Source organism: Hyperolius riggenbachi, chromosome 8, assembly GCF_040937935.1.
Source record: "Hyperolius riggenbachi isolate aHypRig1 chromosome 8, aHypRig1.pri, whole genome shotgun sequence".
NCBI classification, from domain to species: Eukaryota; Metazoa; Chordata; class Amphibia; order Anura; family Hyperoliidae; genus Hyperolius; species Hyperolius riggenbachi.
In genome coordinates, this window is record NC_090653.1 from 264,928,987 (window position 1) to 264,953,177 (window position 24,191).

At 44.5% G+C, this 24,191-nt stretch overlaps 2 protein-coding genes across 5 annotated transcripts in view; one reads left to right on the plus strand and one right to left on the minus strand.

Moving 5' to 3' along the window:
- Nucleotides 1-689: 689 nt before the first annotated feature.
- EBP (EBP cholestenol delta-isomerase) lies at nucleotides 690-18,528 on the minus strand. Its single transcript, XM_068249883.1, has 5 exons — nucleotides 18,448-18,528; nucleotides 15,838-16,154; nucleotides 5,432-5,468; nucleotides 2,547-2,677; nucleotides 690-1,104 (listed from the first exon to the last, which is right to left on the minus strand). Exons 2-5 carry the CDS (start codon nucleotides 16,136-16,138, stop codon nucleotides 881-883), a joined length of 693 nt encoding a protein of 230 aa, XP_068105984.1. The 5' UTR covers nucleotides 16,139-16,154; nucleotides 18,448-18,528; the 3' UTR covers nucleotides 690-880.
- A 214-nt stretch (nucleotides 18,529-18,742) lies between these two features.
- Nucleotides 18,743-24,191, plus strand: part of PORCN (porcupine O-acyltransferase) — a 31,956-nt gene continuing 26,507 nt past the window's right edge. Inside the window, exons 1-2 of one of the 4 annotated variants that reach the window (XM_068248784.1) lie at nucleotides 18,743-18,768; nucleotides 19,768-19,942. In XM_068248784.1, the coding sequence (XP_068104885.1) occupies nucleotides 19,807-19,942 (136 nt within the window). In that variant the 5' untranslated portion in view covers nucleotides 18,743-18,768; nucleotides 19,768-19,806. The other 3 variants (XM_068248783.1, XM_068248782.1, XM_068248785.1) reach the window with 3 other exon arrangements.

Here is a 24,191-nt window from a genome sequence, read left to right on the forward strand (position 1 = left end):
GACATCTTTCCAGGAACTAAGTAATTTTCTCCCTTCTTTTATTTTTCATACTGGCTATTGCTGTTTTCATAATTGTTGATTTTCATAATTGTCTGTATATATTAATTATTTATATTGCGTGAATAAACGACTTTCTCCAAGTCATTCACTTTCCGCTACCCTGCTTATCAGCACACACAGAAATGATCCCGGGTCTCTGAAGATACGCTACTGTTTGTTTGTTGTTGGCTAGACAGAATATCGTGTGTTTAACCGTTTTATTCGCAGGATTAGTCAGTCAGTTAGTGGGCCCCACGGTCCCATAGTAACCGCGGTGGTGGCAGTTTACTCTGAACCAGTAGGTGACGTTGTAATCACCCGTGTCTCACAGGCTCCCTTCTGAGTTGTCTGCGGCTAATTCTTAACGGTTCCTGCGCATTGACTGCGACCAGAGTTCGCACGATCTGTGCGCTGGCACCGTTTAGAAGGCTAAGTGCGGTCAGCCACTGAGGGCTCCTGTGACAAACCTACTTCCTGTTTTGGTGTCCATTTTGTTTGTTTATAAACAAACTTTTTAAAACTGTTTTTAACCACTTTTAATGCGGCGGGGAGCGGCGAAATTGTGACAGAGGGTAATAGGAGATGTCCCCTAACGCACTGGTATGTTTACTTTTGTGCGATTTTAACAATACAGATTCTCTTTAAAGGAGTAAAATCAAGCAATTAATTTTAATTGTGTTTCTGATTGGGGCAATTTGGTACTGATTTAGAGTACATCTGTTACAAAATTACTTTTCTTTCAAAAGCCAGTATCTCCACTGTACATAGTTCTTCACATCACAGGATAACTGTAACTGTCCAATGAGGCTGCCCTTGCAGGCCTGAGGGCTTTACCTCCTCTTTAACTGCGCTTAGATTTGTGGGCGGGCCGGGCAGCGTCGGCGGTACTCTGCGCTTTGCTGATGTTGGCCCAGGCATCCAGGATGAGAGCCGATGGGATGACAATCCACAGGGCGTTCATGAATACAAAATAAAACCAGAAGTAGATGGGATGCCACATTTCGCTGTGAGAGAAGCCATCCCGGTACTCCGTGTAGAAGTATAACACGTCACCATAGAGCTGACCTGTGGGCAGAGAGAAGAGGCGGGAATAAATACACTGCGACTCCTGAATATGTGCTGTGTGGGGTCTATACCCGGCCCTGAAGCTTATGTGGGGCTTCCATAAATAGTTTGCCTTCTGAACACCCGGATTTTTTTTTTAAACATACCTCCCCACGAGGTTTGTAATAGAGTACACCAAGGGAGGAGGGGGGGGGGGGGGGGGGGGCAGGGGGTTGGAGTGGGCATCACTACTTACCTACGGAGTGCTGCTCCTTTGGCCCCCCCTATGGGATGCACCATTATTTGCATGGACCGGCCCCATCAGCCGAATTTTGTCGTTCCCGGCAGGGTCTCTTGCGTGTGCTGCAATACAGGCCCCCGCCTGTAGTCCGTGGATGAGAATATAGGATGCCCTAGAGGCTGGCAGTGCCCTCCCCTCCCTCCGTTGCTGCGCAGACCCCCCGAACATATCCAACAACAGTGTCAGATATGTTCTAGTGGCCTCACTTCCCGCTGTGCACAAGTGCGACCATACTGCAGTTATGCAACTACGGCCGCACCAGCGCAGTAACCCAGAGCTGCTCGTCAAAGAGCGGCTCCGTGATACTGCGCAGGCACAGCCATAGCTGCGCGGGTGCAGCGCGGCTCCGCTCGTGCACGAAGAGAAGCGGCACTGAACTTCCAGGCATACACTGATAAACACGCACATACACAGACCAGTTTTTAAAATGTACCTGTAGGGAACAAAAGTGCCCACATTAGATACTTAGGTTTCCCCCGCCCCCCCCCCTCGAGTTCACAGTTCCAGCACTGGGACCGCTAAACCTACTCTACAAGGGTTTGCCTAAAAGGTTCCCATGGCATGCTCCCATCTGTGTACGAGTGCGGGCGCACTGCGCAGGTGCAAGACGACCCTCTGCGCAGTAGCATCGGCCATCAGATTGCCTGGGCAGTGCAGCCACGTTTGTTCACGTACGGGAGCACGGCCACGAAAAAGAAGAGATTCCAAACAACCTGCAGGCTCAGGAAGGAGTGGAGAAGCCTCTGCAGGATTCACAGGCTTTCTCTACTAAGGTAAGAAACTAACTTTTGTTATTTTTAAAAAGTTAGTTTTGAAAATTCTTCAAAAGACACCTGAAGCGAGAAGAATATCGAGGCTGCCAGATTTATTTCCTTTTAAACCATACCAGTTGCCTGGCAGCCCTGCTGCTCTAATTGGCTGCAGTAGTGTCTGAATAACACCAGAAACAAGCATGCAGCTAATCTTGTCAGATCTGACAATAGTGTCAAAAACACCTGATCTGCTGCATGCTTGTTCAGGGTCTATGGCCAAAAGTATTGTAGGCAGAGGATCAGCAGGGCTGCCACGCAACTGGTATTGCTTAAAAGGAAATACATATGGAAGCCCCCATATTCTTTCCCCATTGTACTTTAAGGCCTAGTAATAGGCTGAGAGTTCTCACCAAGTGACACGATGAGCTGCAGGACGTAGCGGTATGGCTTATTGCCCAGGAAGGCGATGACTGTCCACAGGCTGAGGGGTCCCCAGGCCCAGGCAGTGATGGTCTCCATGCAGACGGTGAAATTGTCAGCTCTGTGGGAAGCATTGAACAAGAAGAGGGAGCGTTAAAGAGGAACTGTAGTCAAAATAACATCATGAATAAAACCAGGGCTGTGGAGTCGGTACAAAAATCTTCCGACTCCAACTCCTCAGTTTCTGAAACCACCGACTCAGACTCCAGGTACCCAGAATTGCCCCGACTCTGACTCCTCGACTCCAACTCCAACTCCACAGCCCTGAATAAAACTGCTTATTTTTTTCACAAAATGTATTATTTAGTCAGTATTTGCCCCATTGTAAAATCTTCCCTCTCCAAGATTTACATTATGGGCTGGTTTCCACTATTGCGGTGCAGAATCGCCTGGATTCCACCGCTGTTGAAATTGCATGTGGATGCGAATTTTTGCGCGTTTTTTGCCGCGAATTCGCATAGGTGAGGGTATATGCGAATTTAACCGTCACTGCCTGTTTGAAGTTACATTGGTACCTATGCGAATTCGCATGAAAATTCGCATACCATAGCCGCATGCGAATTTCCTATTAAATACATTAGCGGCGATTCGCATGCATTCCACTCGCAGGCGAATTCGTTGGCTCTTTTGTGCGTTTTTTTACCGCTGAAAAAAATCGCACCTCAACAACGCTACAGTGGAAACAGGCCCATTCACTTGCATTACATGTGCGAATCCGCATGCGTTGGACGCATGCGGATTCGCGATAGTGGAAACGAGCCCTATGACATTTCTCACAGGCGGCGACATCTTAACTGCTGGCAGGTACCTCACTGCGGAATGTTCGTTAAGTCAACATTCTACAGCCAGTAGAAAAGATCTCCCAGAATGCTGGGGGTGGATTCCACATAATAAATAGCCTAGGCTATGTTTCAGTGGGAGGGCGGGGCTACATACCAATATACAAGTAATATAAGAGGTTTCCTTGATCCTGAGAACAGGATATTTAACCTAAATTCCTGCTTAAGGGCAAGCTGACCTCAGATATTTCTACACAGCAGTATATATTATTTGAAAACTTTACAGTAGCTGCGCTGGGACCCTCTGATCAATCTCCAACAATAAAGTCAACGGTTACTTGTAGCTGCTCTGTGTAGGAGCGTGGCTGCACGGTGTGTAAGCGCAGGGTCTGCACAGTAACACTGATACAGCTGTACAGGTTTCTCTATGTATATGAGCAGCTCCTTGTCCCTGCACAGGCATGAACCCACTGGCACCTGTGCAGTGCAGCCGGAGGGGAATGTGGATGTGAAGATAAGGGTCCCGAACGGTGGAGGAGGGACTATAGAGGATTGGGTGAGCCTCTGCAACCTCCACAGGCTTCCCCATACTGACATAAGTATATAACTTTAAAAAACAAACAAAAAACTAACAGCTATACTTTAGAGGATAACTGAGGTGAGAAGAATATGGAGGCTACCATATTTATTTCCTTTTAACTTCTTGCCGACCGCGTCACGCCAGTAGGCGTGGCCGCGGCGGCAGCCCCAGGACCGCCTAACGCCAATTGGCGTAAAGTCCTGGGGCTCTGTTTTGCAGGAGATCGCGCGCAGGCTGCGCGCGCATCTCCTGCTTGGGGGGCGGAGCTCCGCCCCGCCTTCAGTCTCCGAGCGGCTATTGCCGCTCGGGAGACCGGTAGACGGCGTGATCGCCGTCTATTTACTTTGTGCAGCGCTGCGATCAGCAGCAGCGCTGCACTGGGGACAGCCGTGTGACACGGCTGTCCCCATGGGGGACAAGAGAGCGATCGGCTCTCATAGGCAGAAGCCTATGACAGCCGATCGCCATATTTGGCCGGCTGTGGGGAGGGAGGGAGGGAGGGAGGGAGGGACGGGAGTTAAAGAAACAGGTTTTTTTTTTAAAAAAAAACAAACAATAATATTTATTAAAAAAAAAATAAACATGGGGGGAGCGATCAGACCCCACCAACAGAGAGCTCTGTTGGTGGGGAGAAAAGGGGGGGGGGAATCACTTGTGTGCTGAGTTATGCGGCCCTGCAGCTTGGCCTTAAAGCTGCAGTGGCCATTTTAGCTAAAAAATGCCTGGTCACTAGGGGGGTTTAGCCCTGCAGTCCTCAAGAGGTTAAGCAATACCTGTTCCCTGGCTGTCCTGCTGATCCTCTGCCTCTAATGCCTAATACACACGGTACGATTTTCCATGAGATAGATGGATCCGATTGATAAAATCAGTCATGTCCGATATTGCTCCCGATCGTTTCTGCGCTCGATTTCTCATAGCGGTGAATGGAAAAAGATAAAAAAAACAAATGAAGATAAGAGAATCAAGCGCAGAAAAAATGATCGGGTCGCAAAATCGCATGGAAAATCTTACCGTGTGTACCCAGCATAATACTTTTAGCCACAGACCCTGAACAAGCATGCAGCAGATCAGGTGTTTCTGACAATATTGTCAGATCTGCCAAGATTAGCTGCATGCTTGTGTCTGGTGTTAGACACCTTTAGACACTACTGCAGCGAAATAGATCAGCAGGACAGCCAGGCAACTGGTATTGTTTATAGGGAAATAAATATGGCAGCCTCCATATACTTCTCGCTTCAGTTGTCCTTTAAATGCAGTGGTGGGGTAACAGGGCAAAAGGACAGGGATAAGATGGCCAGTGGCTGACTAGACATGTAAACATGCAGCTGCCGCTACCGTCTCTTCTAAGGGACACAGGAAATGGTAATAAATGCACAAAACTACCGATCAGATCTCATTTTATAAAGTGATTTTCAGAGAGACTGGCGTTGTTCATGAGTCACCTTCTGATACTCACATAACATATCTGCTGTCTCCTTTCCCATACTCCTTCCCTGGAAAAACAAAGAGCAGAGAGATCAGTGACACATCAAACTGTCACTACACTGGCCATACACACACCAATTTTCCTGCTTGATTCTCTGGGCCACCCTGATTGAATCTGCTGGAAATCTTTTGCACAACATATTAAGCCCAATCTACATGATACGATTCTTTGTGCGATTCGATTAAATCTGACATGTTCGATCGGGATTCGATTCGATTCATTTCTATTTGCCATTGTTTTGCAATGGCAAATCAAATTGAATCGAATCAGGATCGGACATGTCGAATTTAATAGAATCGTAATCGAATCGCACAAAGAATCGTATTGTGTAGATTGGGCTTTAATCTCAATTCCGATCTCTAATTGTCGCTGGATGCTATCTAGCAACACAAGAAAAAAAAACATATTTTGAAATCGCATCAAAAATCCGAATTGAATTGTAAAATTGCATCAAAATCGGATTTAGTGTAAAAGGTCCCTCACATCGATTGGAATTAGCAATCGGACTAAACAGAGAATCTTGATTGATTGGATACAGGGAAGTAGCGGCGGTAGATCGGCAGCACATAGCGTTGCACTGCACGCTGCGGTTCAATCGAATTTCAATACATGTAATGCTGAAATCTACTCAACTAACATTATTATTGTTATTGATTTATAAAGCGCCAACACATACCGTGGCGCTGTACAAAGTACATGTATAAAAATGACGAAGGACAGGGTAATAATCAGCAGTAAAATACAAAAAAAAATATGAAACAAGAGACAAAGTATTGGTCATCAAAATCCTTCCTTCTAATAAAAGATCGGTTACTTTTAGCTTTCTGTCTTTTCTCAAGTGTATCCCAATGTCGGCATGCACAGCACTAGTCAAGGAGCAATCCACCTGCTAAAGCTACAAGACACACACTGAGAAATATATACCGGTAACTTATTTTCACAGGCTTAAAGAGAACCAGAGATGAAGCACCCTCTTGTATTTTATCTTATAAATCAGTGGGAACATGACAGTAAACACCTAATCTGCTCTTTGTTTCATTTTTCTCTGTTTAATCTGACTGTTAGCACCTCTGATAAGAATCCCCGACTAAGCACTCAGTCTAGCTTTGCTACGGAAAGATTATAGCTGAGTCTGTCTTCTCTGGTGTTTTTTCAAGCCCAAGCCTGCCCCCTTGTGGCTCTGCTATAATGACTCAGCTATAATTATTCCCTGCAAAGCCAGACTGAATGCTCAGTCCGGGATTCTTATCACAGCTGATAACAGACACTTAGCAGTGAGGATGAAACAGAGAGCATGGTAAGTGTTTTCTCTAATGTTCTTACTGATATATACGGTAAAATACACAAAGGTGCTTCGTCCCTGGTTCCCTTTAAAGCAAGTCTGAAGTGAATTTTAACATAAAAAAGATGCTCACCTAAGGAGAGGGAAGGCTCTGGGTCCTATAGAGTCTTCCCTTTCTCCTGCTGCTCTCCTGGTTCCCCCGCCGGCTGCTCCATTCGAATATCCCGCTGCAGGAGACTTCGGCAATCCTCATAAGCACTCGGGCTTCCGAAAACCGGCGGCTCTGTACTGTGCAGATGCGAGTGCACCAGAGAGGGCTCTCGCATGTGCGCAGTATGGAGCAGCCCGTCTTTGGAAGCCCGCCGATATCTCCTCAACCCAGAATAGAGCAGTCCACAACCAATTGGGGGAGCCTGTGGTATTGCATCGCTTTTGGGTACCGAAATTTACCTTCCTTGCCACATATCGCGGCCATTATAAAAGTCTCAATATGCAACAACAACAAAAAGTACATTTCAGCGCCAGGAGTCATCCGATAGGGGGCTCTGTCATGCGCCCAAATTTCTGTCCTTTGCCTCAAATTCTGGCTTTTACTATAGGCGCCTCAGCTGTTTTCTCCGTAAAGGCCTTTTTTTCCGGTTTCCGCCATGCTGAGCCTCTGCTTCTAATACTCTCAAGACCCTGAACAAGCATACAGCCAAAGACCCTGAACAAGCATGCAGCAGATCAGATGTCTCAGACTGAAGTCTCACAAGATTAGCTGCATGCTTGTTTCTGGTGTGATTCAGACACTACTGATGCCATAAGGATCAGCAGGACTGCCACGCAACTGGTACTGTTTAAAAGGAAATGCATATGCCAGCCCCTATACCCGTCAGTTCAGGTGCACTTTAAAGTGACATGATGAGCTAGACATGTGTATGTGCAGTGCCAAGCATACAAATTACAAGGAAATTGTATAAACGATTCATCCAACACCAATCCACTCCCAACTGCACAAACATACATTCAAAATATGGCTCAGAGTGACTTGGGTTAAAATTAGTAGGAAAAGGAAGCAGAACCTAGCTGCACCCGAGTCCAAACTCAATGAGCCAAATAGTAATACACAAAATAATATAAAAATATAAATTCATTTATTGATATACATTTAAAACATGTCTATAAAACATACAAGTGAGGTCTGAGTATCTGGGCAGCTGAGGGGAAAGAACAAATGTTATAACTGCTTAACATAAGCTATCAGCATATGAATCACCACTAATTCAACAAGCATAAACCGTGGAGGAAAAAGGAGAGTCCTTGATGACCTTATGAAAAAGCAAAATGGTGTGCAACTATCTTATAGTTCCTGTCTGCAAGCAGGCAACCACAAGTACAAAACACGGAGATTTTTCAAAAAAGTGTAGAGATGCAAAGGATAATCTTTGATTAGATGACAGTTCCTGTCTTCCAGCAGGCAACTGCAAGTCCACAGAATGTAAAAAGATCAAAGATGCAGCTTGATATAATACTGGCTTTCAAAGTTCTTATTCACAAGCTGAACATAGTGAGCATGTAGGTGACCAAAACACGGCATGTAGAAATGAAGTCAGATAATCTGAAGTTAGCATTACAGGTTCCTGTCCATAAGCAGGCAACCATAATACAGATGTGAGTTCAAAAGGATTGTATTTGTGTACACCGTTCAGGTGTAATGGACACCATCAATAACAAACTGGCTTGTCGTTCCTGTCCAGAAGCAGGCAACTGTACAATAGTGATGGTAGACGGCAGTAGCAAGATAATGATACAACAATATCCACGTAGTGCTTCACAACATATATAGCAGAATCTCCTTGCATCATGAAAGAATAGTTGCATCCATAGGATCAAGATAGTCAGTAGGGCTCAATATGAGTAAGAGATATGCAGTCCCAATATGAGGCAAAACCTAGGCCTCAATGTGCATTGAAAGATATGCTTACGTTTCCTCTCTTAGGTAATGAATGTCCTCCATGAGGTAGATGTAGAGCGGAGTGGTGACCAGTAATTGGCAGTAGCAAACCAACCTCTCAGCTGCCCAGACCTTGTCTACCGGTTTCGCCGAATTGTTCGGCTCATCAGGACACAGACCCTCAGGTAGGTATGCCAGAAGCTGTCTCCATGCGCCTTAAATGGCGTCTACGCCGAGGCCCAACCCGCATCACTTCCGTGGGCGCGGCTTCTGCGCCTCAGCGTGGTCCGTCCACCCGGAACTGACGCCAGCGCGCATGCCCCACGCTGTTCCGGGTGGTAGCCTGGCGTCAGAGGGGAAGGGACAAAAGAGCCGAAGAACACGTTCGGCTCTGCCCGCCCCTCAGCCAGGCTAAGCGCCAGACATGAATACAACACGGGGCAAGCAGGAAGGGAAGGGGAAGACTAAGACAAGGAAAGATGGAAACATAAAAGGGCATGCCACCGAGTCACATCCACGTCCGGCGCAACGGACTCTTAAAGGAGACAGTACTGGAAAAAAAACAACAAAACAAAAACAAAAGATTCCAAAGCAACCAATTATGTTATATCCTGTAAGCCTAAATAATATCAAAATTATATCTAACTTTAAAGAGAATCTGTATTGTTAAAATCGCACAAAAGTAAACATACCAGTGCGTTAGGGGACATCTCCTATTACCCTCTGTCACAATTTCGCCGCTCCTCGCCGCATTAAAAGTGGTTAAAAACAGTTTTAAAAAGTTTGTTTATAAACAAACAAAATGGCCACCAAAACAGGAAGTAGGTTGATGTACAGTATGTCCACACATAGAAAATACATTCATACACAAGCAGGCTGTATACATCCTTCCTTTTGTATCTCAAGAGATCATTATACACAGGCAGTGTGCATAGAGGGGCCAGGAAGGGGGAGTTCATAGCAGAACCACAACACTGAAGAACTTGGCAGCCTTCCAGACACAGGCTGACAAGTCTGACAAGAGAGAGATAAGTTGATTTATTACAGAGATGGTGATAGTAGAACAAGCTGCAGTAAGCCAGAACACATTACAATAGCTTTTGGAACTTGTAGGATGATAAAAAACAGGATGTAATTTTTGTTACGGAGTCTCTTTAAGCTATTACCAAAAAATCAGAAAAAAGGTATTCTCGTGAGGAAAAAATCCCTTAGTTTCAAGCAATGAATGGAAAATAATAAGGAGAGGCGGTACATGCACTAAGCAAACGCCATCTCTCATCTGGAAAGCTGCCAGCGGTCCCCAGGTCTCCCCGGCATGCGGGGGGGGGGAAAAAAGAAAGGAAAATCCCATCCAGCCCCCCCATGTCCCCCCAAGAGAACACACGTCCCCCACATCACATACTGTACAATCATGATGTAATCCTCATAAAAATGGGGCATATTTTAAATTGTCATTAAGTCCCGGAGCCTGAGTAGCCTTCAGATTGTAAATCCAACGACACTCACGTTGCGTTAAAATTTTGTCAAAATCGCCTCCTCTCAGGGGTGGATGTATCCTATCCACTGCACTGAAGGATATGCGGTTAGTAGGATTAAGTTCACATGCTATGACATGCCTTGCGACCGGTGAGCCTAAGTTATGGCTCTCCACGTCGTTTACATGCTCATAGATGCGACGACGTAGATTTCTGGTTGTTTTGCCTATATAGAAGGCGTCGCAGGTGCACCAAAGTACATATACGACGCCCTCTGTGGCACAATTGATGAAGTGTTTAATTTGGACAGTCCTATTGACATGTGGAAAGGAATTAGATCGACCTACTTTGATGTAAGGACACTGATTACAGGAGCCACACCTGTAGATTCCCCAATCAGTGCAGGAATCTCCACGTTGGCTACCTTGGTAATGGCTTCTGACCAGTTTGTTTGCAATGGTAGGAGCTTTCCGATAGGTCACTTTTGGTTTGTCTGTTACACATTGGCGTATCCTCACATCGTCAGTCAGGACATGCCAGTGTCTCTTTAGAATTTTGTAGAATTGATCTTGTTGTTTGTTATATTTAGTAATAAGGGGAACAGTATCAAGAAAACTATTCCCCTTCTTCGATTTTTTCTGGGCTATAAGAGTATCTCGGTCCGAATTGGCCGCTCTCCTATATGCCCTTTTGATACTAGATTTTGAATAGCCTCTAGCTTCAAATCTTGAGTTCAACTCTAATGCCTCCAACTTGAAATCCTCCAAGTTGGAGCAATTTCTCCTGGCTCTCAGGTATTGACCTACAGGTATACTGCTAATGAGATGCGCAGGATGAAAGCTTTCCGCATGCAATATTGTATTGGATGCAGTCGGCTTTCGATAAAGTTTTGTAGTGATAGTACCGTCACCTTCCATTCCTATGAGAAGATCCAGGAAGGGTAATGATGAAGCATCATAGGTACATGTTAGTTTTAAATTCAAACTGTTGGAATTCAATATCTGCACGAACTCCAACAGTAATTCCTCACCTCCTGTCCATAACATAAATATATCGTCAATGTACCTGTGCCACACATCAATGTGGCACAGGTACTCGACAATGTCATCATTCGAAAAAATGTCCGCCTCCCAGCCCCCCAGGTACAGGTTAGCGTACGACGGGGCACACGTAGTCCCCATCGCCGTCCCCTGCACCTGGAGGTAATGGGAGGTGCCGAACACAAAGTGGTTGTGCGTAAGTAAGAACTCCAAAAGCTGGAGCAAAAAGAAAGAATGTTCCCTTTCCGTACAAGGTAGGGTATCCAAAAATTTGGCCACAGTACGTAGTCCCCCAACATGTGGGATACTTGAATATAGGGCCTCGACGTCCAGCGCAACTAGGAGGGCCCCAGGCGGCGCACACACCCCATCAAGGACCCGCAGCATATGTGAAGTGTCCTGTACAAAAGAGGACAAAGTTTGTACATGTTTCTGCAGGTGAAAATCCAAATATTTGCTAATATTTTCAGTCAGAGACCCACAGGCCGATATGATCGGTCTGCCTGGAGGGTGAACAAGGGATTTGTGCACTTTGGGTAATGCATAAAATGTAGGTATTACAGGATCTTTCACCTTGAGAAAAGTTGCTGTTTGGGACGAAATTGTCCCTTGATATGCTGCACAGTCAATGATGGAGAACAGCACCGCCTGGTCCCTCAGTACACTGGACGCAGAGGCCCTAGAATACCATTCTCTGTTCCTCAGGATCCGCAGACACATCTCCTCATATTGTGTGTTGTCCATGACCACGATGTTACCCCCCTTATCGGAAGGCTTCACCGTGATCTCGGTCATTTGGGACAATTCCTGTAACGCTTTAAGCTGGGTAGCTGTAAGGTTATCTCGTCCTTTGTGAATATATATGGAGTGCAGATCTTTCAGTACCATTTCCACAAACACACTAACTCTGGGACTAGCAGATAAGGAAGGAAAATACCGTGATTTATTCTTAAATTTGTTTTTATCTCTATCGAGATCAGATTGAGTAGGATCAAGTTGTTCCTCGGGGATATAGCCCTCTTGCCATAGGGCCTCAAGGTCTCGAAGGGCCCTATAGTCTTTTTTGGTAAAATCAGACCAGTCACGAATGGCACCCCCTAGGGGTGCGTCTTCCCTTTGCATATGTTGTAATCTCAATATTATTTTTCGAGCAAATAGGTTCAAGTCTTTGGCGCATTCAAATTTGTCAATGTCAGTCGATAGGGAAAACCCCAAGCCTAGGGACAGTACACTAATCTGTTCACTAGTAAGGGAAAAGTGACTTAGGTTTATCACTGTGTTAGGGCGGTCATCTGGATCGCTGGTTATTTCTTGGGGTGTAAGTATTGATCCATGTTCATTTTCTTGGAGGCCTGACTGGGATAGCCAACGTGGAGATTCCTGCACTGATTGGGGAATCTACAGGTGTGGCTCCTGTAATCAGTGTCCTTACATCAAAGTAGGTCGATCTAATTCCTTTCCACATGTCAATAGGACTGTCCAAATTAAACACTTCATCAATTGTGCCACAGAGGGCGTCGTATATGTACTTTGGTGCACCTGCGACGCCTTCTATATAGGCAAAACAACCAGAAATCTACGTCGTCGCATCTATGAGCATGTAAACGACGTGGAGAGCCATAACTTAGGCTCACCGGTCGCAAGGCATGTCATAGCATGTGAACTTAATCCTACTAACCGCATATCCTTCAGTGCAGTGGATAGGATACATCCACCCCTGAGAGGAGGCGATTTTGACAAAATTTTAACGCAACGTGAGTGTCGTTGGATTTACAATCTGAAGGCTACTCAGGCTCCAGGACTTAATGACAATTTAAAATATGCCCCATTTTTATGAGGATTACATCATGATTGTACAGTATGTGATGTGGGGGACGTGTGTTTTCTTGGGGGGACATGGGGGGGCTGGATGGGATTTTCCTTTCTTTTTCCCCCCCCCCGCATGCCGGGGAGACCTGGGGACCGCTGGCAGCTTTCCAGATGAGAGATGGCGTTTGCTTAGTGCATGTACCGCCTCTCCTTATTATTTTCCATTCATTGCTTGAAACTAAGGGATTTTTTCCTCACGAGAATACCTTTTTTCTGATTTTTTGGTAATAGCTTAAAGTTAGATATAATTTTGATATTATTTAGGCTTACAGGATATAACATAATTGGTTGCTTTGGAATCTTTTGTTTTTGTTTTGTTGTTTTTTTTCCAGTACTGTCTCCTTTAAGAGTCCGTTGCGCCGGACGTGGATGTGACTCGGTGGCATGCCCTTTTATGTTTCCATCTTTCCTTGTCTTAGTCTTCCCCTTCCCTTCCTGCTTGCCCCGTGTTGTATTCATGTCTGGCGCTTAGCCTGGCTGAGGGGCGGGCAGAGCCGAACGTGTTCTTCAGCTCTTTTGTCCCTTCCCCTCTGACGCCAGGCTACCACCCGGAACAGCGTGGGGCGCATTGGGCATGCGCGCTGGCGTCAGTTCCGGGTGGACGGACCACGCTGAGGCGCAGAAGCCGCGCCCACGGAAGTGATGCGGGTTGGGCCTCGGCGTAGACGCCATTTAAGGCGCATGGAGACAGCTTCTGGCATACCTACCTGAGGGTCTGTGTCCTGATGAGCCGAACAATTCGGCGAAACCGGTAGACAAGGTCTGGGCAGCTGAGAGGTTGGTTTGCTACTGCCAATTACTGGTCACCACTCCGCTCTACATCTACCTCATGGAGGACATTCATTACCTAAGAGAGGAAACGTAAGCATATCTTTCAATGCACATTGAGGCCTAGGTTTTGCCTCATATTGGGACTGCATATCTCTTACTCATATTGAGCCCTACTGACTATCTTGATCCTATGGATGCAACTATTCTTTCATGATGCAAGGAGATTCTGCTATATATGTTGTGAAGCACTACGTGGATATTGTTGTATCATTATCTTGCTACTGCCGTCTACCATCACTATTGTACAGTTGCCTGCTTCTGGACAGGAACGACAAGCCAGTTTGTTATTGATGGTGTCCATTACACCTGAACGGTGTACACAAATACAATCCTTTTGAACTCACATCTGTATTATGGTTGCCTGCTTATGGACAGGAACCTGTAATGCTAACTTCAGATTATCTGACTTCATTTCTACATGCCGTGTTTTGGTCACCTACATGCTCACTATGTTCAGCTTGTGAATAAGAACTTTGAAAGCCAGTATTATATCAAGCTGCATCTTTGATCTTTTTACATTCTGTGGACTTGCAGTTGCCTGCTGGAAGACAGGAACTGTCATCTAATCAAAGATTATCCTTTGCATCTCTACACTTTTTTGAAAAATCTCTGTGTTTTGTACTTGTGGTTGCCTGCTTGCAGACAGGAACTATAAGATAGTTGCACACCATTTTGCTTTTTCATAAGGTCATCAAGGACTCTCCTTTTTCCTCCACGGTTTATGCTTGTTGAATTAGTGGTGATTCATATGCTGATAGCTTATGTTAAGCAGTTATAACATTTGTTCTTTCCCCTCAGCTGCCCAGATACTCAGACCTCACTTGTATGTTTTATAGACATGTTTTAAATGTATATCAATAAATGAATTTATATTTTTATATTATTTTGTGTATTACTATTTGGCTCATTGAGTTTGGACTCGGGTGCAGCTAGGTTCTGCTTCCTTTTCATACAAATTACTAGGCTGTATCCCTTTGCTTCTGTTTCTGCCGGAAAGAGTTAACCAGTCAGGTATGCAAGTGACAGCTTCTCTCCAGTCAGCATCTCCTCAGATTATCGCGTAATCAGGGTTCTGGAGTCGGAGTTGGAGTCGAGGAGTTGGAGCAATTTTGGGTACCTGGAGTTGGAAGTTTCGTAAACTGAGGAGTCGGAAATTTTTGTACCGACTCCACAACCCTGCGTGTAATTCTTACTGATAAGGAGTTAGAGCCATAGAACTGTTTCCTAGCAGAGAACAGCTTCTGAGTGAAGAGGACAGATAAAAAAGGTAATGTTCTCCCTGTGTTTTTCGGGGCACTCTTTTATTCCCATAAACATATTACAGCAAAGTCCCCGTTATCCAGAACTCGAGCAACTAGAAGTCTGAACTAACCAGCATGCCTGAGGGGATAACAGGGACTTTTCGTGGGGATGTTTGCAGGCTCTAAAATACTTGCCGAGACCTCCAGCGGCGTCTTACAGCGTCTGTGCATGTCTGCATGTCACATGACCCGATGCGAGTCTGTGCACGGAGGAAGCCGCCTGGAGCCCACTGGGTGCTGCAAGATGTCGCTGGAGGCTCAGTAGGTATTTCAGGTGGTGGTGGGGGGGGGGTTGTGCTTTTCCCCCCAGTTGCTCAAGCAGCCAGCAAGCACGTGTATCCAGCATCAGGCGATCCCCGCTGGTGGGGTTTGTGCTTTTTCACCCAGTTGCTCAAGCAGCCAGCAAGCACGTGTATCCAGCATCAGGTGATCCCCACTGGTGCCGGATCCCAGGGACTCTGCGGTAGTAAGTTAATCGTTACTCTGCAGACTGGATGTAGACTACAGTAGAGACATTAGCCTATAATTATGTTAGACAATACAATGTCTGCTTCTCTGACAAGAAGTTAATGACCAGAATTGTTTGATAAACACTCTGATGAGAGCACTGCACAAATGCATAGTAATAATGTTTTTCCTTACACAGCTGTGACAAGAATGCCTGGTCTCTGGGAATGATGGGATAAAAGAGGGCGAACCAGCCTTCGATGACGCCATGAATGAACGCACAAATCATGAACCAGCAGAGGATTAGGCGGCGAACGGCGGTTATTCCAGGAATACGGCCAGCTAGAAACCAAGTCACCACCAGGAGAGCGCCAGACACAGAGAAGAGGAAGGTCAGGATCTCCCACATGGGTCGATCGTTAGGCTGGAAACCTTCAATGTGCAGGTCGCGGGGCCAGTAAGGGTGAGGAACCGGGGATGCTGAGCCTCGAGACATGGTAAAGGTGGGATTTCTGTGAAGGAGAAACAAAACGGTTACAAGAAGGATCTCACAATGAAATTAGCATTGTCTAACTCAACCATAGAGTTTCTTCCATTATTCCAGACTACAATGAGATAGTTCTTGCTTCAGACTCCACATTATCAGATGTGAATATTAACACACAGAACATTTATATTATTATTGATTTATAAAGCGCCAACATATTCCGTGGCGCTGATATATATAGCACTTTTCTCCAGGCAGACTAAAAGCAAGAGCTGCAGCCACCAACGTCTCCTCACTGAATAGTTGCTGGCTTACTGAACAGGAAGAGTCAAGATTCGAACCCAGGTCTCCTGTGTCAGAGGCAGAGCACTTAAAGTTGACCCAAATTAAAAATACAAGATACCAGAAATAACATCTATTTTCTAAATTATAATAATAATTTAGCAGCCTTTTTTTAGCCGCATGATGACAAATATAAAATATTTTACATTTACTGAAGGAACCCCTCCCTTCCTTTCATATTGCCGGGATTTTTCCGGCAAACTGGTGGAGTAAGAGGTGTCCAGCAAAGGAGGAATTGCTAATGGCTGCCCCCAATATAACCCTAGTTATGAAAAGAGAAGGGTGAAAAGCATGCACTGAAATGCTCATAGGCTTGAAGGAGTGTTTATTTTTCTTTGTATGTGTCAGAGTGCTGCAACTAAATATCTTGAATTAAAAAAATGTTTGGTTTGGGTCTGCTTCAACCAGCACACTATCCAGCCACTAGATAACTAACCCATTGCGATGGTACAGGGTGTCCCAGGTGGATGCTATCTTAGCTAGTAGTCAGGTTGATTTCAGTTGAACCATATAATCTCTGCACCCTCTTTTACTTCAAATAGGCCACACCCCTTCTTAGTGTTTTCCATTGTTAAAGGGATTTGGGGGTGGAAAGATAGTGGTTGTATATTAACAGTTACCATTTTTTAAGGGAGTTAAATTGGACCCAAATTAAAAATACAAGATTTCAGAAATAAAATCTATTTTCTAAATTATAATAATAAATAGCAGCCTTTTTTCAGCTGCATGATGATAAATATAAAATATTTTACATTTATTGGAGGAACCCCTCCCTTCCTTTCATATTGCCAGGACAGAATCCGGCAAACTGGTGGATTAGGTGGTGTCTGGCAATGGAGGAATTGCTAATGGCTGCCACCTGTATAACCCTAGTTATGGAAAGAGAAGAGTGAAAAGCATGCACTGAGATGCTCATAGGCGTGAAGGAGTGTTTATTTATCTTTGTATGTGTCAGAGTGGTGCAACTGAATATTTTGAATTAAAAAAAATGTTTGGTTGGGGTCCGCTTTAAGAGTTCAGGATGTGCAACACCTGAGACTCATTGCAGACTGTAAGCCCACAATACCAAAGAGCAGTGGGTGTGAGTCAGTAGTTTTTGTCTGCGGCCACTTCCTCTTCATGGTGGCACCCAGAGAGTGAATATAAATACCATGTTTCATTGGTGTCACCAGATATGATGCTAGGATGGCTGCATAAATCAACAAAGGTGATGATTAGTTATATATCGCTGATATCTTCTACAGGGCTGTACAGAGTACATTCTCTTGTCCCTTAGAATAGATCCCAACCGTCGAGTAGTGTAAGTCTAGGGCCAACTTAGTGGGAACAGTATGTTTCTAGGATGTGCTAGGAAATCTATAAACATGGGAGCACATACAAACTCCATGCAGACACTGCCCTGCTGGGATTTGAACCGGGGATCCAGCGCTGCGAGGCAAGAGGACTAACCACTATGGCTTCAATTCACAGAGCTTTATCAAACGTTTGATAATTTACTTCATGGCTAAAACCTAATTTTGAATTCACTAAGATGTTATATATTTGCCTCGCAGCGCTGGATCCCCGGTTCAAATCCCAGCAGGGCAGTGTCTGCATGGAGTTTGTATGTGCTCCCATGTTTTAGATTTCCTCCCACATCCTAGAAACATACTGTTCCCACTAAGTTGGCCCTAGACTTACATACACTACTCCATGGTAGGGACTATTCTAAGGGACAAGCGAATGTACGTATGTATGTCGTGATTAGAATAACACCCTTTACATCAGTGTTAAGAAAATATGTATTTTTCGTAATAATGCAGTACATAATGGAGTACATTCTGCAACAACAACAACAAAAAAGTGTATATACAGTACATATATCTGTCTAGTTTGCTAAATAGCATTACGTTTTGAATGAGGATGATAGCTAATAAGAGTTATCACCCTGACTTCCTACTTTGCTAAATGCATGAAGTGTATATATATTCTCTCACCTGTGTCACCTGCCCCCAGCAGCCTCCCCAGCACTTCTACATCTACACAAGCTACCTCTAGCTGCATACAGTCTACTGCCCTGACCCCACCCTCTGCCAGACTCCCTCCAATCACACACCAGGCCTGTCAGCAGGTAACCAATCACAGGCCTTCGTTTCAAAGCCATGTTGTCGGGCCATTGAGGCGCCTTCATTGCGCCCTGCTTCTTATTGGCTACAGCAGAAAGGGCGGGCAGCAGGCGAGTCCTTCAACCTCGGAAGACTCTGATAACTTGCGAGCTGATTGGCTGGAAGGCGGAGAAAGGGCTGGGCCCGGCTGTGGTGGCGGGTGTAATGGGATGTAGTATTTGTATTACTATGGTGACAGTAATAGCAATGCGATACCACAGCCGTGTAATAAGGAGGGGATGTGATAGAAATGTCCTGAAGCGAGCAAGCCACTTAATTTGATGTAGTCATTTGCTATGAAATGAAAACGAAGGCGTTCATGCAATGATAAAGTAGACCACAAGGTGGCAGCAGAGTCCCATAGGTAGGATATTGACTCTTGTAAGGTTTCTTCCTATTATAACACAGGTGCAATAATAAATAGTGACACTAGATGGCAGCAGAGTTCATAGCACATTAGCTCTTGTAAGGTCGCTTCCTTTTCGCATATAGGCGTAATAATAACAAGTGACAATAGATGGCAGCAGAAAACAGGAAATCGTTCCACTTGTCCGGATGAGAATTCCTTCCCCGGATGAGAATTTACGTTTGCTTTTTATACTTTGATCAGTTATTATGCTCAGTCTTTAGTCATCAGTTCATTTTATTTTAATAGAATGTAAAATAGCGATTGGCAGCACTTATCTGATTGGTTAGAGTGCCTGGCAATCACTCCAATCCCAGCAGTCTGCAGCTTCTGACATCCTTGTGCTCTGATTGGCCCGGCTGTTCAGTTCCTGAGTTATGATTGGTGCATAGCTGCTTCCTTGCCTAGATATTTATTTCCGGGCTATGATTGGTCTGTCTGCTTCAGCCCTACTCTCTTATTGGATAAGCTTTTATTGGGCTATGGAGTCTCATCCTGCTTTGTTATTGGTGCATTCCCCCATAGTCTTTTCTCATTTGTCCAGACAGGACATCACTGATAAGAGCATCTCCCTTTCACAGGAGAGGATGAGAAAAGGAATGGAATAGGACAGGAGGGGGAGAGGGTGCTGCTGGGTAATATGAAAGGCTTGTCCATTCTAGTAATGGAATGTTGTTATAGCATCTGTACATGTCTGTGTATCTTGCTAATTGGGGGTGACTGAGTCTATGTTTGCTGTTTTTCAGGTAAGGAGCGCTGGACCCTCCATTTGACCCGGATCAAATATGGCTGCCTTCAGCCGCAGTGATTTCTACCAGCAACTTCTCCATGGCTGCATCTTTCCGAATGCCCTGCAGGGGCTGGAGCAACTGTGGGTGCTGCTACTCATGTGCCTGGGGTGCCGGGTGCTCTGGAGACTGGGTGAGATCCTGTACACCTGGATGTAATGGGCTGTATCTATGTGGAATAGGTTCTGTCTGTGCTGTTTATAAATATTATACATACATACAGAAATTATTACCAGTTTTTTGGCGCTAGTCTAGTTCAGGTGACCCAGCAGGAAACCTCATAGGAAACGTTTCTCCAATCACAGCACCCTCTACAGGAGACTCCCACTGGAGGAAATTGCATAGTCTTCTGGCCGCGGCTCCTGTTCTGCAGCAAAGCCGCAGCACAAATTGCTAAACCGTGGCATGCATCTAAATCTGCAGCATGCCGTTCAGATTCGCACTGAATCTGGACGGCAAGCCAGGTTACAGATAGGAAGTGTTTCCCTTTGTAGCTCGCATGCAGAAAAATGCTGCAAATCTGTAGCTAGTGGAAACTGGCTCTTACTGAAAAAGTTAATAGACTGTATTTCTCAGATACTTATCAGTTACTGTGCATGCCACTGATGCACAGTTTCTCTGATTATCGCTAATTTCAGCAATTGATAAAGGTCAACAAACATAGCAAAGAGCATAAAACATAGTAAACAGAGAAGATAGTTTTCCTCAATTAAATGGTTTTCTGGATCAATTTGTGATCCATTGCAATAGCAGGTTTTTTTTTACACAAATTACATTATTTTGGGACAAAGGCAAGCAGGATAACTGCATATGCAATAAAGAATGGGGAAACAAGTTTTTATTGAATGTAATTCCGCTTTCATACCTTCTGAATCACTAACTCTCAGCAGGTATGCAGATTAATTCTCCTGACTCTGCTGGCTGCATGCTTGTTCCAGGTAAGACTCCGCCACCATTGAAGGCACAACATTAGGTAACCAATATATTTAAAGGCAAATAAAGGTGGCAACTCCCATAATCTTCTCATGACAGGTTTCTGTTAAAGGAAATCTATTCTGAGAGGAATATCGAGGCTGCAATTATAATTCCATTTTTTTTAAATGCCACTTATGTGGCTGTCATGTTGATGTTTATCTTTCTGAAGTGTCTGAGTTACGGCAGAAACAGGCATACAGCCAGTGCAGTCAGAACGCCTGATGTGCATACTGAGCAAAACTACCTAGGAGGTACCCAAAACATTATCCGTATCTGTGCACTGCTGATACATGTAAAAATAGTGTATCAGTAAAGATAAAATGGAGGGAAGTAGAACCTTCCTTACAAAGAGGACAAAGGGTAGTTTGCGCAGGTAGCACAAACCATGTAACCATTACTACTGACCCCAGAGTGTCGTGTGTTGCGCAGTAAGCATGACCTGCAGAACACGGGTAACATGAGAATCAAAACAAATCCACTGTACTCCAATCCAGAGCACCTCCCACAAAGTTGCGTTAAGCTTTCCCCAGAGAGCAGCTCCTATCTTACTTGGGTACCAGTGAGAGGCTGTAGAAAACAGAAAGGAGGGGAAGAAAAAAGAAGCGCTCTCTGGTGCATTAACTTTTAATATGCTTCCTATAAGCAAGTAAAATAACATGTACAGTGTAAAAATAGAAAAGTGCACTTATCACACTGAAGATGCGTATCACCACGTCCTCTGGATGTGTACTCCGTCCTGCGCGCCTCCTCACTATGGCCAGTAGCGGGGGAACCAATGGGATTCTGGCGATGTATGTGTTATTTTACTTGCTTATAGGAAGCATATTAAAAGTTAATGCACCAGAGAGCGCTTCTTTTTCTTCCCCCTATGGGTAAAATGAGTATTGCTATGGTGCACTACACCAGCAACAATCGTGTTACCCATGTACCCGTCAGTTGCACAGTATTCTGCTGCCATTAGTACCAGTAATATAGCTGTGCACTGCCTGTGCGTGCCAATATTACCGGCAGTGCGTGAATCAGGACAAATGACTGATAAATTAAGATATTTTATTAACCTTCCTGGCAGTATCATTATTTCTAGATTTTAGGGTCTAAAAGTGGTGCAAATTTTATGCATTTACTCACCTTTCTGGGGTCCAGCGCTGTAATTCTTCCTCCGTCCTTCAGGTGTCGATTTAACCTTGTAGTGAAATTGCCATCTGTTGTCATAATGACAAATTGAACAGTTGTATTTGAACAGCACCCCAGTTATCTTCAAGTTCGATGTGCCAGACTAATGGAGATGGAGCACTTCTATCTCCCAAGTCACATCAACGGCTATAGTCGGCACCATCTATATATAAGCTCTTTTATTGTCAGTTAAAAAGACACATGACAGCGAAACAGCAAAGTTTCGGAGGACAACCTCCTTTCTCAAGCTCTATCAGTGTCTACAATACATGCATTTTACATTTCCTTTTATAGCTACTACGATGGAGAACTAACCAATTATATGTCCGCATCGCCCTGTGGCGACCAATCCCCGTCCACCTTAACCCGCGGACCTGATGGGGAACTTCTTTCCAAAACCAAACGGACATGCGTACAGATGGATGCGTCATCCTACGCAACAGGGCGGAGATTCACGTGACCTGGAGCTGATAACACCAAAACCGCCGACCAGTCCTATGAAGGCAGCAGATGACATCACCCACTGGTTACGCCTACTAAATGCGGCGGACCAGATGGGGAACTGCCTCACATACGGCCAAGATGTGGCCTCCTACTGGACTGACGTATGCAACCACGTGAACGAAGATGTACACCGCTCACGTGTGTTGTCAGCGTAAACAGCAACCAGGGACGCTTTCCGCCCTGCTGCATAGTAACAGAGCATGCCATGATAAGCAGCCCGTGCAGCAGAAGGCTGCACTGTCAAAACATAGATAAACAGAACCAATCCATATAAAGGGGCAATAGTGCATAACATTATCTGAGTAGATCTCCAGATATTAATCTTATGTACAACAATAGGATAAATTGTAAACTCCATCCTAGAGTTCTATAGGAGTGGTGTCATGTCATACTCTCTATTCCAACCCCTAGGGAATAGGGTATCCAATAGACGTATCCATTTAGACTCACAATACAGTAATTTCTTAAGTCTGTCAAGTCCCCCCCCCCCCCCCCCCCCCCCGTCTCAGTGGCTTAATGTGTTCTAGGACTTGAAACCTAAGTTGGTTGACCGAATGTTTTGCCTGCACAAAATGGGAAGGGACAGCTAGCTCTAATGCTGGTTTTCTAATAGTACTTTTATGTGCTGCGATCCTATCTTTTAATCTCTGTGTGGTCTGTCCAATATATAACAGACCACATGGACATTTTAAGGCATAGACTACATACTTAGTATTACAGTCATATCGACCCTTAATAAAGAATTTTTTACCACTATGGGGATGGGTGACATAGCTACCTTTAACCACTTAACATCTCAGTCGTTTTCAGCTTATGCATCCGAGCAATGTTCACCTCCCATTCATTAGCCTATAACTTTATCACTACTTATCACAATGAACTGATCTATATCTTGTTTTTTCCGCCACCAATTCGGCTTTCTTTGGGGGGTACATTTTGCTAAGAGCCACTTTACTGTAAATGCATTTTAACAGGAAGAATAAGAAAAAAAATGAAAAAATTCATTATTTGTCAGTTTTCGGCCATTATAGTTTTAAAATAATACATGCCTCCATAATTAAAACCCACGTATTGTTATTGCCCATTTGTCACGGTTATCTCACCATTTAAATTATGTCCCTATCACAATGTATCGCGACAATATTTTATTTGGAAATAAAAGAGCATTTTTTCCGTTTTGCATACATCACTATTTACAAGCTTATAAAAAAAAAATAGAGAGAAATATTTCATCTTTACATAGATATTTAAAAAGTTTAGACCCTTAGGTAAATATTTATGTTTTTTTTTTTTTTTATAGTAATGTTTTTTTTTGTTTTTTTTTTATTAAACATTTTATGTGGGCATTTTTGGGAGGGTGGGATATAAAAGTGTTTAATTTGGGGAAATATTGGTGTATTGTAATGTTTTTGAGGTTTTTCTTGTAGTTTTACTTTTTGGCCACAAGATGGCAATCTCGATTTTTTTTACATGACGTCACTCTAAGCGTACAATGTACGCTTAGAGAGACACAGCTTCAGAAAGAGCGAAGCTTCCGAGAGAAGCTGTCGCTTTTTCAGCGGGGGAGAGGAATCAATGATCGGGCTCCATAGCCCGATAAATTGATTCCGTGGCTACCGACTCCGCGGCCGGGAGTGCGCGTGCATGCGCGCGATTGGCCGCGGGAGCGCGCCTGTCCTCCTTGACGTTTTTATACGTCAAGGAGGACAAAGTGGTTAATAACACTATTA

Bases quoted from the DNA above. Each gene is read 5' to 3' on its own strand.
- EBP (XM_068249883.1), bottom strand. From the start codon at position 16,138: ATGTCTCGAGGCTCAGCATCCCCGGTTCCTCACCCTTACTGGCCCCGC. The intron at 5,469-15,837 runs GTAAGGAAAAAC...TTGTTTTTCCAG, and splicing joins GGCATTCTTGTCACAGCTGT to GGAAGGAGTATGGGAAAGGA. The intron at 1,105-2,546 runs GTGAGAACTCTC...CTCTGCCCACAG, and splicing joins GCAGCTCATCGTGTCACTTG to GTCAGCTCTATGGTGACGTG.